This window comes from Microcaecilia unicolor, chromosome 6 (genome assembly GCF_901765095.1).
Source record: "Microcaecilia unicolor chromosome 6, aMicUni1.1, whole genome shotgun sequence".
Lineage (NCBI taxonomy): Eukaryota > Metazoa > Chordata > Amphibia > Gymnophiona > Siphonopidae > Microcaecilia > Microcaecilia unicolor.
The window spans coordinates 291272195-291286975 of NC_044036.1; the positions used below are offsets into that span (position 1 = coordinate 291272195).

Here is a 14781-nt window from a genome sequence, read left to right on the forward strand (position 1 = left end):
AAAAGTGAAATCAAATTAAACCGAACTAGAGCTGAGCCACACACCAGGCTCTGCGATTTCTGTTTCTTCAGATAAATTATTGCAACCCTTAAAGTAAGAAAAGAGTTTTCAGAATGATTTTACCTCCCCCGATGGGCAAATGAAAAAAAACACAAAATTAAAAAAAAAAAGCTTCCTTGCCTTTCTTTTGCTCATTGGAGTAGTTGTGCGCTGCTCTATAATTACCTTACTTTCTACCCACTGTGCGAAGGCATTTCCACCCTCGGTTGCCTCTTGCAGCTCCAGCTCTCTGGTTCTCATGATGCTGTCACTCACAGCCTTTCAGCCAGCCATGTAGAAATGAAAGAGAAAGGGGAAGTGGTGCGAGCCGCGGGAAGAAGCAAGTGCTCCGCGCTCTCTTTTCTCTCTGCTATTTCCCCCCCCCTTTTACTTTGTTTGTGGCGTCTCCCTGACTGCGAATGTTAGGTTAATGAAGGGGTGGATGGATTATTAAGGTGGCTGATTTGGAGGCACAGAGAGAAGGAAAGACAGGAGAAGAGCTGATAATTTCACACTCACCCTGCCTGTCTAAGGACAAACTGCTAATATATTTGCTACATGATGACATATTTGAGAATGGACATAGGGGCTTAAAATGAAAATGTATTTTTTGGTTTTAAAATTCCAGCAGCAGGATACTGAGCTGCAGTTTAGTTACCAGAACAGGTCTGCACACACTAATCACTATCCCACACTAGCTGTTATTCTCCAAACACAGTCTGCATCTTCCCAAATGCCACTCTATTGTTTTCCTAAAGTGGATACATAGCAAAACCGGCCACAGATAAGGTTCACCTGCCCCTGCCCGTTTGTGGTCACTGAGGATCCTATTTCCCTCTCCAGTCATCTTCTCATTCTGCCCCTATCCAAGGGTTAATTTATAGACAAAACGGAAGTGGAACTGTCAAGCCAGGGAAGGGATAGGAGAGGCCAGGGCAAAGAGGGGTTGGGTTAGGCAGAAGAGTGATTCTTCTCTGTTCTGCCCCACCCAAGGCTCATCCCCTTCACTCCTCTTTCCTGCAGGCTGCCTGGAAGAGAAGTGGCTGAAGCAGAATGCCTCTGCTATTCTTGAGTCTGAAAAAGAAGTGACAGAACTGTGGTTCTAGACTGTTCTCACAAACTAAGCCCTGCCCTATCACCTTGCCCTTCTACCTATTTCAAGCCTGTAAACTTTTTTGATAAGTAGTATGGTTGCTGTGTAGTAAATAGAATACAAAAAATAAAAGAAAAGAAAGATACCTTTTTTTTGCATAAGACTAATACATGTTTTGACTAGCTTTCGAAGGCCCAGAAAGAACTTCAGGTCAGGACAGTATAAGCAAAAATATCAAGTGAAACATAAAAGCATTCCAATGAGTCTCGAGAGATGACAGTCTCAGAAACAGAAGTAAAATATAAAACAGGAATTCTGATACTAGTTGGTTACTTCTGCCCCTGCTTGTTGAATCCAGGTATCAGATATCAATTACTGAGCTCTGACTATTCTTATTGCTGCTGAGCTGATAATTTCCAGAAAAGCCAGAGTCCTTCTTGTACACAAGAGGTCCGTAATGACCCGTAGTAAGCTGTGTGGGAAACCACTGCCTGATTCAGCAGTGACACTAAGGGAGCCTTGATTCAAGCACATGGGGAGGGTAATTTTCAAAGTCATTTGCCAGGGTAAATTGGCTTGACTGAAGATGTCCTTTGTTATCCAGCTAAAAGCAGTGTTGCTCAACTTCTTCAAGCCAGGTACCCCCTAAGTCGAAGACATTTCAACTAAATACCAACGAGCTCCGATCAGCTCTGGCAGATGTACATCCAAAAACTGACATATTCTGATAACAAAATACAGAATAAAACTACTTTTTCTATCTTTGTTGTCTGGTCATTTTATTTTTCTAATCATGTTGGTTCCATTATCTGGTTTCTGCTTTCTCTGTCTTCTCTAAATTCTCATGCCAGGGCCCTCTATCTATTTGACATTTCTCTCCCTCCATGTCCATCATCTATCTTCTGTGTGTATGTGTTTCTCTCCCCCCCCCCCCCAATGATGCATCTCCTCTCTGTGTTTGGGTGTGTGTCTCTCTACCCCCCAGACATGCAGCATCTCTCCCCAGTCATTCAGAATGTCCTGTCTCTCTCTCCCCTGCCATCCAGCATTCCTTCTCTGTCTCCCCCTCTGCCATTCACATTACTACTACTACTATTTTAGCATTTCTAAAGCGCTACAATGAGTATGCAGCGCTGCACAAAACATAGAAGAAAGACAGTCCATGCTCAATATCATCCCTCTGTCTCTCTCTCTCTCTCCCCCTGCTATGCAGCACTTCCTCTCCTCCCCAGCCATCCATGATCTCATTTCTCTCTCCATTCCCCATCCAACATCGCCCTTATGCCTCTCTTATGCCCTCGATCCAATATGCCCCTTGTCTCTTTCCCGCCACCATCCACCACTGCCCCATTTCTCTCTCCTCCCTCCACCATCTAGCATCACCCCCATCTTTTTCCCCTTCCACCATTGTCTGTCTCTCTTAACTCCATTCCCCACTCTCTTCCTTTGCTCCATATCCAGTATTGCCCCATTCTCTCCCTCTGTTCCCTCCCCCTCCCCCCAGCAACCACAACCATCATCTGTCTCTCCCTCTCCTCTCTTTCCACTACCACCATTCAACACATCACTCCATTGCTCTCTCACTTTCCTCCCCCACTCCCAGTCACTCACTCACGCTCTCACCAGTACCTCCATACACCCATTTCACTCACACACTACCTCCTGAATCCATGCTGAAAGAAAACCAAAACCAGGCACTGGGCATAGCCTGTGTGTGTTGCTGGCAGCTCTTGCAGGTCCTCCCTCTATGATGTAACTTACTGTTTCAAAGGGGGATGATCGCAGAATCCACCAGTGATGCATGCAGGGCTATGACCCCATGCCTGGGTTCACTTTTTATGCAGCACAGAGTCAGGGAGACAGCAGGCTAATGAATGGGTGGGTGGCAAGAAGGGAAGGTAGCAGTTGGGCACTGTTTACCCCTGTTGCAGTACCCCATGGGATACATGTACTGCGTGTTGAGAACCTATGAGATAAAGTGCCTGTGGGCTTCCAAATATTCAGGTTTAAGAGAATCATTCCCTGGGGTGTGTTTGGCTTGGGGGAGGGAATACCACACATACATGTACTACTACTACTTGACATTTCTAAAGCACTACTAGGGTTACGCAGCGCTGTACAATTTAACATAGGACAGTCCTTGCTCAAGGAGCTTACAATCTAAAGGACAAATGTACAGTCAGTCAAATAGGGCAGTCAAATTGGGGCAGTCTAGATTTCCTGAAAGGTATAAAGGTTAGGTATCGAAAGCAACATTGAAGAGGTGGGCTTTGAGCAAAGATTTGAAGATGGGTAGGGAGGGGGCTTGGCGTAAGGGCTCAGGAAGTTTATTCCAAGCATAGGGTGAGGCGAGGCAGAATGAGCGGAGCCTGGAGTTGGCGGTGTCTTATCTTCCTCTTCCCCACCTGCCTGCACAATTGGAAGTGCAGGTATGCAGGTGCTTTTAACATGTATATGTGGTGCTAACTAATTTTCACATTCCCTGGGTAGAGTTTATTTGAAAATCAGCTTCAGAGTGCATGCAAGTATGTGCCCTACTCAGATTTGGCCTCATACAGGACAATTTGGATTTTAGTTTATTATTTACCTTTTTCCAATTCAAGCTCAAAGTGGGGTACATTCCACTAGATAAGTTATTTTCCTGCTCAAATTGTCTCTATTTCTATCTTTAGACCTATACCTGGCTTTTTGGTCAAATAAAACTGCCAAAAGCCACTTAAACAAACAAACAAAAAAAAAACCCCAAAATAGAAAACCGTCACAAATCAATAATACAACTAAAATATGTATGCATACAATACACTGTCAACATGCAAATACAATATGAATATATAATCACATAAGGAAATATACATTTCCTATTTCCAGTCCCTCCTCTCACCTAACTGGCAAAGTACCTCATGAAAGACTCCAGAGGAAATTGGAGAGTCATGGGATAGGAGGTACTGTTCTATTGTGGATTACAAACTGGTTAAAAGATAGAAAACAGAGAGTAGGATTAAATGGTCAGTATTCTCAATGGAGAAGGGTAGTTAGTGGGGTTAATGTGTGCTTCACTTTCGGGTTTGCCTGGCACATGCACACAAGATTTGAGCTTACTGTGTAACTCTTCTGCACATGCGCCAAGCACATTTCCCCTTGCTTTCGCTTTTACGATGTGCTTATAATTTGAATACCTTTCCTTTGAGCATTGGCGAGCTAGTTTTCTGTGCTGTTTTGGAGGTATGGGTTCTGCGCTGTTGGCTTTACCGGTGGGAGTTTTTATTTATTTGTTTCATTTGTATCCCACGTTTTTCCACCTATTTGCAGGCTCAATGTGGCTTACATAGTACCGTGAAGGCGTTTGCCAACTCCGGTAGAGAAACAAATACAAAGGGATGTTGTAGTCCTAGTAAGGTTCATAGTTACAGAGACATTGGGAATAGAATAGAAGAGATATATAGTGTTCATTATGAGCTTGGTTACGTGTGTTGCAGGGTTTAGGTACTTAAGTTGGGTCGGTAGGGTATGCCTTTTCGAATAGGTGGGTCTTTAGTGATTTCCGGAAGTAAGATGGCCGTACGTTGTTTTCACAGCTTTTGGTAATGCATTCACAATTGGTACTTATGTAGGAGAAGCTGGATGCATAAATTGATTTATATTGAGTCCTTTACAGCTTGGGTGGTGGAGATTTATGTATGTTCGTGTTGATCTGGCTGCGTTTCTGGTTGGGAGGTCTATGAGGTCGGCCATGTATCCCGGGACTTCACCATAGTTCTGAGAATTGGCCCTTCAGTATCCTGTGACAAGAGTTCAAACATTCTGCAACAAAGTTTCTAAAATTCTGCTGCAATTATGTGGCATCTCTGCATAAATTTGAATTATTTTGCATATTAAGTAATGTACAATTTGTTTTGCATACTACAGATTGAGTAGTTTTTCAACACTGCTCTATATCTGAATAATTCTGTTTTTTGGGAGTTTTATGGATGTGGAACTTTGGGTTTTGACATGGGGAAAACAGGGGAAAGAGAAGTGGGAGGCAGAGAAGGGGACAATTGGGTATGGTGAAGCTGGAAGACAGGATGGACGAAGAGGGGGTAAAGATCATGGGTGGAAGGAGCTAGAGGGAAAATTAGGAAGGAAGAAAGATGAGGGAGGTTCTGAATTCTTGAGGCCATTCAAACAGAAATGAGACAGGTGTCCCTCCTCGGGTTCCTGCCATGCTCCCCCTCACAACCTCACCCCATCCCTCATTTTCTCCCTTTCTCACTTCACCTCCAGTTCTCTATCTCACACACTATATACATCTCTCCACCCTCCTAGCTCATCTTTCACACAGACCCTGACTCCCCAGATCCTCTCACATACTCTCATCCCCACTGGTCTTTCATACCCTCCATCCCCCCCCCCCCCCGTCCTATTTTCACCCTTCCATCCCCCTTCCTTTTCCTGCCCTTTGGATCAGGGCTGGCAAGAAAAGGAGAACAATGGCATTACCTTCAGCCATGTTCTCTTTTTGTGCCATCTGAGGCCCAATTGCTAGTTTGAACTGTGCAGGACACCATAGTGCCACATGTTCAAAGCAGCAGTCTGTCCTGGGCAGGAGAATGTAGCCCATAACCTGTGCACACTGTAGCCTGATCAGTGCAGGCTGGGGGTGGAACTTAGGTGAGGGGGGAGGGGAGAGGCACTGTCCTAGGGAGGGGGAAAAGATAAAGACATCTACCAGAGGTCAACTTCCACTTCCTTCACCTGGCTTAGCTCCTGATCTTCCATAGTGATTGTGTATGGGCCAGTAAATTCCACAGCAAGGATAACATTTTTAGGCCCTTCCCATAGTTGCAGAATTACAAGAAACCAAGGGTGATGGCTATACACACATTAACCACCCCCCACTCCACACACACATGTAAATGTTCCTACCTCACAAGCTCCTCATTGTACAGTGAGTGTGGAGCCTCTCTGCCCAGCACATAGACCTGGCCTTTCAACACAGACACCCGCACCTTCCCCTGCACCATCTTCTGGGAATTCTCAATGCAGCTCCGCACAAATTCACACTCTGGGCTGTACCAGAAACCTGGAAGGGAGGAAAAATTAAGAATGAATAAATCTTGCTATCAATTTTGACAGCTTCTTCCTTTATTCTTTTTCTCTATTCTCCATCTCTTTCTCTTGGGTCCCTCCAAATGAGTTGGTTTTGAACAATGACCTCACTCCTATGCCATGGTATGTTGCATATGATTTCTGTCTCTCAGTACTGCTAGTGCTCATCTTAGTACATGCACTATGCCAAAAAATCTTCCTTATGGAACATATCAACACATTCTTGTCTCCTGGCATTTGGTATGTGAGGACCTTCTGTCTTTGTACTCAGAATACAGAACAGTTACTTGCTACCAACATTTCTATTATCAATTCCATTCTCATGTTTTTCTTCTTTAAGTCTGTTTTTCCAGCATTCTGCTTATATTGGTTGGAATTGGAATGTCCCAGGTGATCATAACCTCCCTTTTCCCCATAATTCTGTCAGAATCATGATCTGGGTGAAGTAATGCAGGGCTGTAGCAAGCTATGGGGTCCTTTTACTAAGCCGTGGTACAAAGAGGCCTACAGTAGTGTGGGCGCGTGTTTTTGGCACACGCTGTGCCATTTGTTTTTACCATAGCTGGGAAAAAAGGCTTTTTTCAATGGGGCCAGTAAATGGCCATGCACTAGAATTAAAAGTAGCGCACGGCTATTTACTGTCCGAGCCCTTACTGCCACTCATTGGCCCAGTGGTAAGGGCTCATGTGCTACACACGCGGGACTCATGCAGCATGCACCAATGTGGCCGTGCTGCCAATTACCACTGGGAAACCCCCGTGATAGAAATAGAAAAATATTTTCTACTGCGGGAACCAGCACGTGCCAACTTCAAAATTACCACCGGGTGGGTACGCTAACCAGGTGGTAGTGTCCATTTGGTGCATGCTACACACATGGTAACTCTACAGTTGCTTTCTTTGTAAAAGGGCCCCTATGTATGGCTGGTGCGGCCACACAGAGCACAAGGAAAGCCGTCCATTGGCTTCCCTTGTGCTGATGTCATCAAGGTGGGTGGGGCAGGACTGCAGTGCATCAATTGGGGGCGTATTGCACAGGGCACATTTGGCACTTGTGACATTCCTGCTGTAATGCTGTGGAGGGTAATTTTATAAGAGGGCACCTGGCTATCAAGGCATATAAGAGCGTACGTTGTATGTGTTTTATAAAAGGCAACATACATACATGTTCCTTTAAAAAATGATTCCAGGCATGCAATTGGGCGCTTTATTTTGGTTGAACTTTCCCTGTAAATGTGTCTTAAAGCTAAATTCTATTAAATATGTATTCTTTGAATCTAAACAGTTACATTCTTTTTTGGAAGCTAAACTGGCTGAGACACCTATGTTACAACCAAAGACTATAACAACTTCAACTCCGTAAAAAGTATTAATATTCCTGGGTGCTCTTCTCAGCTGCCTTTTTCTGTAATAGAAGATATTATTCTATTCTATGTTTCTAAGTTTCCTTAAGTATTGTGTAATGCCTCCAAATTGTGAACTAAAGATGTGTAATAGATCAATATTTTGAAATAATTATGTAATACCCAAATCCTTCCTGTGCTTATTTTTGACTAATAATCAACTTTTTTCCAATTTCAAGAATTGTACTTGAAATAAAATGTAAATTTAATAAATAAAATAATTTAAAAAAATGATTCCAGGCAACGCAGACACACCATTTACACCTGATCCAAGGCATGTGTATGTGCCAATAAACTGGCACACATGCATGCATTTTACAAAATATATACACAGATGCCTATCCCTCCCCTGCTCCTTTTCCTTCACCTCTGACAATATCTATGCCCTAGAAGCCAGATCTGTGGGTGCCAGTGAGTACTGAGCACCTCCAATATTGAGCAAACTCCTTTACTGTGTCCTGACTAGGGTAATTGTTTTGTGTTTGGCACCACCAATCATTCTGAGAAGTTGGCACCTATAGTATATGTGTAAACCTCCAAATTCTATAAATGGTATTCAAAATTATGCGCTCAAATTTGGGCGCACACTCAATTTATACATGCAATCTAATTAAATAACGAGCCAACTGGTGCCAGTAATTGAGCGCCAACAATCAAAGGGGAAAGGGGGAGTAGCCATGAATGGGTCAGGGGCATTCCTAGAATTTGCATGCAGTGTTAGAGAATATGGCAGATCTATGCCTAATTTAGGCACAAGGATTTACACCAGGTTTCAGCTGGTGTAAATCCTCCCGCCCAAAACTGGGCACGAATCCTGGCGCCAAGTGCTATTGTATAAAACTCGTCCAACTCGGAGCGCCATTTATAAAATAGTCCTTAGCACTTTTTTGGTTTTTTGGGTGCCATTTACTGAACTTAGCCCATATCGTGTAAAGTAGCTGCAATGATTCTTCTACACCTATAGTGGTATCAGTGTTAGTGCCATATTCTTCTGATTGCCCAATTTAACATAGTATTTGAGGGCAGAGAAAGATCTGTACGGTCCATCCAGTCTGCCCAACAAGATAAACTCATATGTGCTACTTTATATGTATACCTGACCTTGATTTGTATCTGCCATTTTCAGGGCACAGACTGTAGAAGTTTGCCCAGCACTAGCCCCACCTCCCAACCACTAGCCCCACCTCCCCCCACTGACTCTGCCACCCAATCTCTGCTAAGCTTCAGAGGATCCATTCCTTCCGAACAGGATTCCTTTATGTTTATCCCACGCATTTTTGAATTCCGTTACTATTTCATCTCCACCACCTCCTGCGGGAGGGCATTCCAAGCATCCACCACTCTCTCCGTGAAAAAATACTTCCTGACATTTTTCTTGAGTCTGCCCCCTTCAATCTCATTTCATGTCCTCTAGTTCTACCACCTTCCCATCTCCGGAAAAGGTTCATTTGCGGATTAATACCTTTCAAATATTTGAACGTCTGTAACATATCACCCCTGTTTCTCCTTTCCTCCAGGGTATACATGCTTCTTTATGCTATGCTTATGTGCTTCCTGCAGTCTGATTACGTTCAAAGGCCACTTCCCACTCCAGGGCTTTTTCAATGTCTTTCCCTCAGTTTTTGGAATGGGTTGTCTCCTTCTATTAAGGAAACTTTTGATTTAGATTCCTTTCCTAGGAATGCTAAGACTTTTTTTATTTGACATTGTCTATGAAGCATTTTTTGTTTGTCTCATATATATATATTGTAACACATTTAGGACATTATGGATGGACAGGATATAAAAGTCTTCAATAAATAAAAAAAAACTTATAGCTCTGGCAATTTTATAAGAGCCTACTTGAGTGTATAAAATTTGATCCTACGTGTTCATTAGCCCCATAGCATTTGCACAGTTTCCAGTGGATGAGATGTGCTTTATTTTTGTGAAATTTCTATACACAGATGTTCTGACATTAGCACATTACATCCAGCACCAAGAAAAGAAGATGTGTCCTAATAGTTAGTGCAGTGGGCTGAGAACCTGTGGAACTGGGTTCAGTTCCCACTGTGGCTCCTTGTGATCCTGGGCAAGTCACTTAACCCTCCATTGTCTAGTCTTGTGAGTGTTTACTTCCTGGTTGCTGTACTGTACTAACAGATTACCTCATTTCCTGGCTAGGGATATATAAGGAAGTGCTCTACACTCCTCCAGTGCTTCTGCAACAGGCTTCCACAGGTGTGCTGTTCCAGTGTTTGTTGCCTGGCAGTTCCTGCTTCCAGTCCTGCTTGTTCCAGCCCTGCATATTCCTGCTTCCAGCTCTATTTGTTCCAGTATTCCAGCCCTGCTTGTTCCTGTCTCCAGCCTTGCTGTCTCAAGAAACAGACAGGCAAACGATCCAAGAGATCCACATCAAATGTCAAAAGAAACATCAGATTCCAAAGAATTGAAGACCAAATCTTCCACTCTTATCTAAACATACTTACAATGAGGAAAAACAGCCACAGGGGGACCCAAAATTTGCAAAAAAAAAAAAAGACTGTGGGAAATATGGATTCCAAGTTTTAAAATATGCCTCCGTTGTTCTTTGGTCCAATGATGTCATTTCCATGTAATATCATTGGAACATACAGGTTAAAAAGCATAGTTCCAGTGTTTGTTGCCTGGCCAGTTCCTACTTCCAGTCCTGTTTGTTTCAGCCCTGCCTGTTCCCGCTTCCAGCCCAGTTTGTTCCAGCCCTGTTTGTTTCAGTCTTCCACCACTGCTTGTTCCTGTCTCCAGCTCTGCTGTTCCAGCTACTCCCTGGCCTGGACTGTTGGGCTAGCTCCTAAGGGCTCTTTTCAGAGTCATTCTCTAGACCTAGGGTTACCATATTTTGTCCCCCCAAAAGGAGGACACATGCCCAGCCAACCTTTCACGCCCACCCGCCCCCTTTCACCCCCTCACTCCACCCCCTGTCACATTTTCCCCTCCCCATCACCCCCCTCCCCTTACTACTGCCCTGGTGGTCTAGTGACCTCTTCAGGGCAGGAAAGAGCCCCCTCTTTCCTGCCTGGAGCACTGCCCTGCATGCATCCTTCCTGTTCGTGATCTCGGCGCCGATTCAAAATGGCCGCCAAGAGTTGGTCTCGCAAGGTCACTTCAACTCTCGACGGCCATTTTGAATTGGTGCCGAGATCACAAACAGAAAGGATGCCTGCAGGGCAGTGCTCCGGGCAGGAAAGAGGGTGCTCTTTTCTGCCCCAAAGGCGGAAGAGGTCACTAGACCACCAGGGCAGTAGTAAGTAAGGGGAGGGGAGGCTAGCAATCTGCCCGTTGGTCCGGATTTCTAGACAAACGGGCAGGCTGGCCGTTCAGAAATCCGGACAAACGGGCAGATTGGCAAAACCCACCCGGTTGGCCGGCCATTTCCTCAAAAAGAGGACATGTCCGGGTAAATCCGGACATATGGTAACCCTATCTAGACCGCTCCAGTCTTGTTCCAGCCAGTCTGCTAGGCTCTGTCTAGTCCTATGCTCCAGCCAGTCTGAGTCAGGTCCTGCTTTCTCCAGCTTCAGAACTCTGCCAGGCGTTCCCTTCAACAGCTGTTGAGGAAGTCCTGTGCAGCGTTTATGCTGCACAGGTAGAGACAATCTCATCACAGCCCAGGGGCTCACCTTCCCCAACCATGACAACTTGGAGGATACTTTTACAATAAGGTGCCTGAAAAATGTGAGTCAGGCACCTATTTTAAGCTCACTTTATAAAGGCTACATTGATGCCTACTGGGGGTCAGTTTAGAAGGCTTGCACAGCATTCGTATCTGTAAATAGTTGTGTTTTACACTTAAATGCTCTACATATATAAACAGTGATTTTAGAAAAGCCACTATTTTCATGCGAAAATTTGCCGTATGCACAGTTTTGAAGGGGGGGCGTACTGTGGGTGCAGTTTGATGTATCTCTGATTTAGCAATACAAATACATCAGCATTCACACCTGTTACACAGCACATGTAAGCCTGCTGTTTGTTTAGACCTGGGATTGAGGGGGCAATTGTACTTACTTCTCTGGTGTTTAAAACCATCTCTAAAATCTGTAAGTTAGATAGTGGAAATATTTCAGTTTTGTGGTCGTTATTCCTTTTAAATGTCTGCCGCATTGGTGGCGCCACACCCTTTTCATCCACGACTTTCTCATTGATAAATTTTCACCCCCTCTCTCCCTTTCCCTCCTCAGTTATTTCTCTTTCCCTCTTGTGACCTTGTATACTGCATTTTGTACTATTGTTTGCTTAATAACTGTTGTACGCCACATTGAGCCTGCCCGTAGGCGGGAATACTGTGGATATAAATGCCATAACTAAATGATATACTTCAATATTTGTGCCAAATATCTGAGTATAGATGTGATCACTGGTATTATTTGGCTATTGGTGATATGCAGCACCAGTATCCAGATGGTTTTCCGAGTAATGCAAGACAGCCGTTTTGCTGTTCTAAGTTACTGAGATAACTATCTGTAGGGTTATCATACGTCCGGTTTTACCGGACATGTTCTCTTTTTGAGGACATCATGGGATGTCCATGTGGGTTTTGCCAGCCTGCCCATTTGTCCAGGTTTGCAGGTAGGCTGGCTTGGGGTGGGCAGTGTGCGCGAGGGCCTCAGGGTGTCCTGTCCTCCCCACCCCTCCTGTACCTTATTGTCATGCCTTGGTGGTCTATAGAAATGATAAGTAGTAGTAGTGGCCTCTTCAGGGCAGGAAAGAGCCCCCTCTTTCTTGCCCGGTGCTGCCGCAGACCTCTCGCTCCTAGCACTGCTTCAAAATGGCTGCCGAGAGTTCAAGCGGTGGCCTCGAGAGACTTCCGCAGAAGTCTTGCGAGGTCACCGCTTTAACTCTTGGTAGCTATTTTGAAGTGGCGCTAGGAGTGAGAGGTCTGAAGTCTCGTGAAGCCACCGCCTGAACTCTTGGCAGCCATTTTGAAAGAGCGCCAGGAGCAAGAAGTCTGCAGCAGCACCAGGCAGGGAACAGGGGGCTCTTTCCTGCCCCAAAGAGGCCACTAGACCACCAGGCACCATAAGGTACAGGACGGGAGGGGATGTGGATGGAGTGAGCTATAAAAAAAAGGTGGGTGGAGGGAGGCTGGAAAAAAGATTGGGGAGGGAACATACATGGGGGAAGAGGGAGGGAGCTTTCTTGAGGGGAGTCAAGGTGACAGTGCAGGGACGTGGCAGGGGTGTAGCAGGGGTCACGATGGGGATGTGACAGTGGGGTGTGGCGGGGGTGACAGGTGTCCTCTTTTTTATCATGGCAAATATGTTAATCCTAACTATCTGGATACTAGTGCTGAATCAGTGTCAGGAGAATTTCTGGATCTACCCATGGACTGTCCTGGCATTATCCCAATAGCAGTCTGCTGGGATTTTCGACAGCATTATTCAGATAATGCTGCTGAAAATCTGGGAATGGCCCCAGTCAGTGGCAGTTGCTGCTTCCTGGATAAGTGTAGCTAGCAAAATCATCAATTACATGTTGAAAACTCTGAGTGATGCAAGTCTTTAAAAAAACAGAACACTTTTTTGGTTAAATCATTGTTCCTGCTGCAAGTGTTCAATGAGCCTTTGGTAAAATACTTGGGAAAGTGTGCACTGCCCGACTTGGATGTCTATGAAAAATTGGCCCTTAAGTGCCTTTTGAAAGCGAGCATTCAGAAGCAGCCCCAACAACATGCAAGTTCACATGCATAAATTTACATCTGCTGCAAAGCAGGTGTAAATGGGTGCAGATACTTAATCCCCCTAATTCTAGAAAGCTGCATGTCCGAATTTCTGACTAGTGCGCAAATTTGTATGCACAACTTATTAAATAAAGTCAGCTGCGCATGTAACTTACTGAATTATTAGCTGCTAATTGGCCTTAACAACCAATTACACTGGTCTACAAAAAAAACTTTTTTTCTGTAACAAGAACAAAACATACATTTTCTGGAAGATCATTCTTCCCTGAATCCAGATCTCATTTCAGAATTTCTGTATCAGCCTCAGTTTTCATGTGATAATGGTTTTTGTAAATGCTTGTGTCGGCGTATGTAGCTATTATATGTATCTGGCAAAATGACACGCTTCTGCTACAAGAGTTCCAAAAAAACTGCGTCAGTTCACAAAGAAATAAGCAACATAAGAGTAAAAGAGCAGTAAAAGATCATTACAAAAGACCATGTCACCTTCCTTGGAGAAATATTCAGAAAAAATAGCATGTCGGTCACGAAAAACACTCACTTTCGTATCGCAAGAAAGAAGATTCCATCCTTTTAATCTTGAACCTAAAAGCTCAGCCTGTTGCTGCGACAAATTTAAATCACGAACAAGATCGTTGAGATACCCTTATGTCAAGAAGTGGGGCACATTTGATTCACAGAGGTCCTGAAATGATGGGTCGGTATGCATATTCCCTTCTCTGTCTTCTGCATGTTCATCACTGTATTCATCTTCACTCACTATCAAATTCTCAGGAGGCACTGGTACTTCTTCACTGTGACATACAGGTCTTATAGCAGATGGTAAGTTAGGATATTGCACAGTTTTCCTTGTTTGAGGTGATTCCTGCTATTTTTGTCAGAAAGAAATAACAGTCTGTTGTGTGATCCGTTGGTTCCCTCCAAATCATGGGAACAGCAAAGGGCATGCAACGTCTTCCTTTTAACCAGCCTGTCAGGAGTGTAACACACATCAAACAGCCAATGTAGGGAGCCCATTTGCGGTCCTGTTCACCAACCTTACACCCGAAATATAGTTCGTAGCACTTTTTACAAGAGGATTAAGTTTTCGTTTTTGCGATTTCACAGTAAACTCTCCACAGATATAACAAAAAGAATTTGGGTTATTTGCACAGGTACGAGGCATTTCTTCTGAAATGACACAAAACACAAACCTTCACAAACGTAGAACTACAAGCAGTCACTTCCAACAGCAATTGTTGACTGAACTCTCAATGCTGAGATACAGGTGGCAACTGACGCAACAGAACGTGTTTGAACATGTTCGAGCATGACTCATGGGCAATGTTGCCAAACCTCCCTTATTTCCTGGTGGTGGCTTTCTAAACTAAGGGTTTTGTATTATAATTCCTAGTATATTTCAATTGTTTTTCCAACAATTACAACTGCTGAATTAAATTAATCCACAGCAGCAGGGCCACC

At 44.2% G+C, this 14781-nt stretch overlaps 1 protein-coding gene across 4 annotated transcripts in view; it reads right to left on the reverse strand.

Moving 5' to 3' along the window:
* Positions 1-14781, reverse strand: part of ASS1 (argininosuccinate synthase 1) — a 181673-nt gene that overhangs the window by 31801 nt on the left and 135091 nt on the right. For all 4 annotated transcript variants that reach the window (XM_030207832.1, XM_030207831.1, XM_030207829.1 and 1 more), the window contains exon 14: positions 6038-6194. In XM_030207832.1, coding sequence (XP_030063692.1) covers positions 6038-6194 — 157 coding nt within the window. The remainder of the gene's footprint in view (positions 1-6037; positions 6195-14781) is intronic.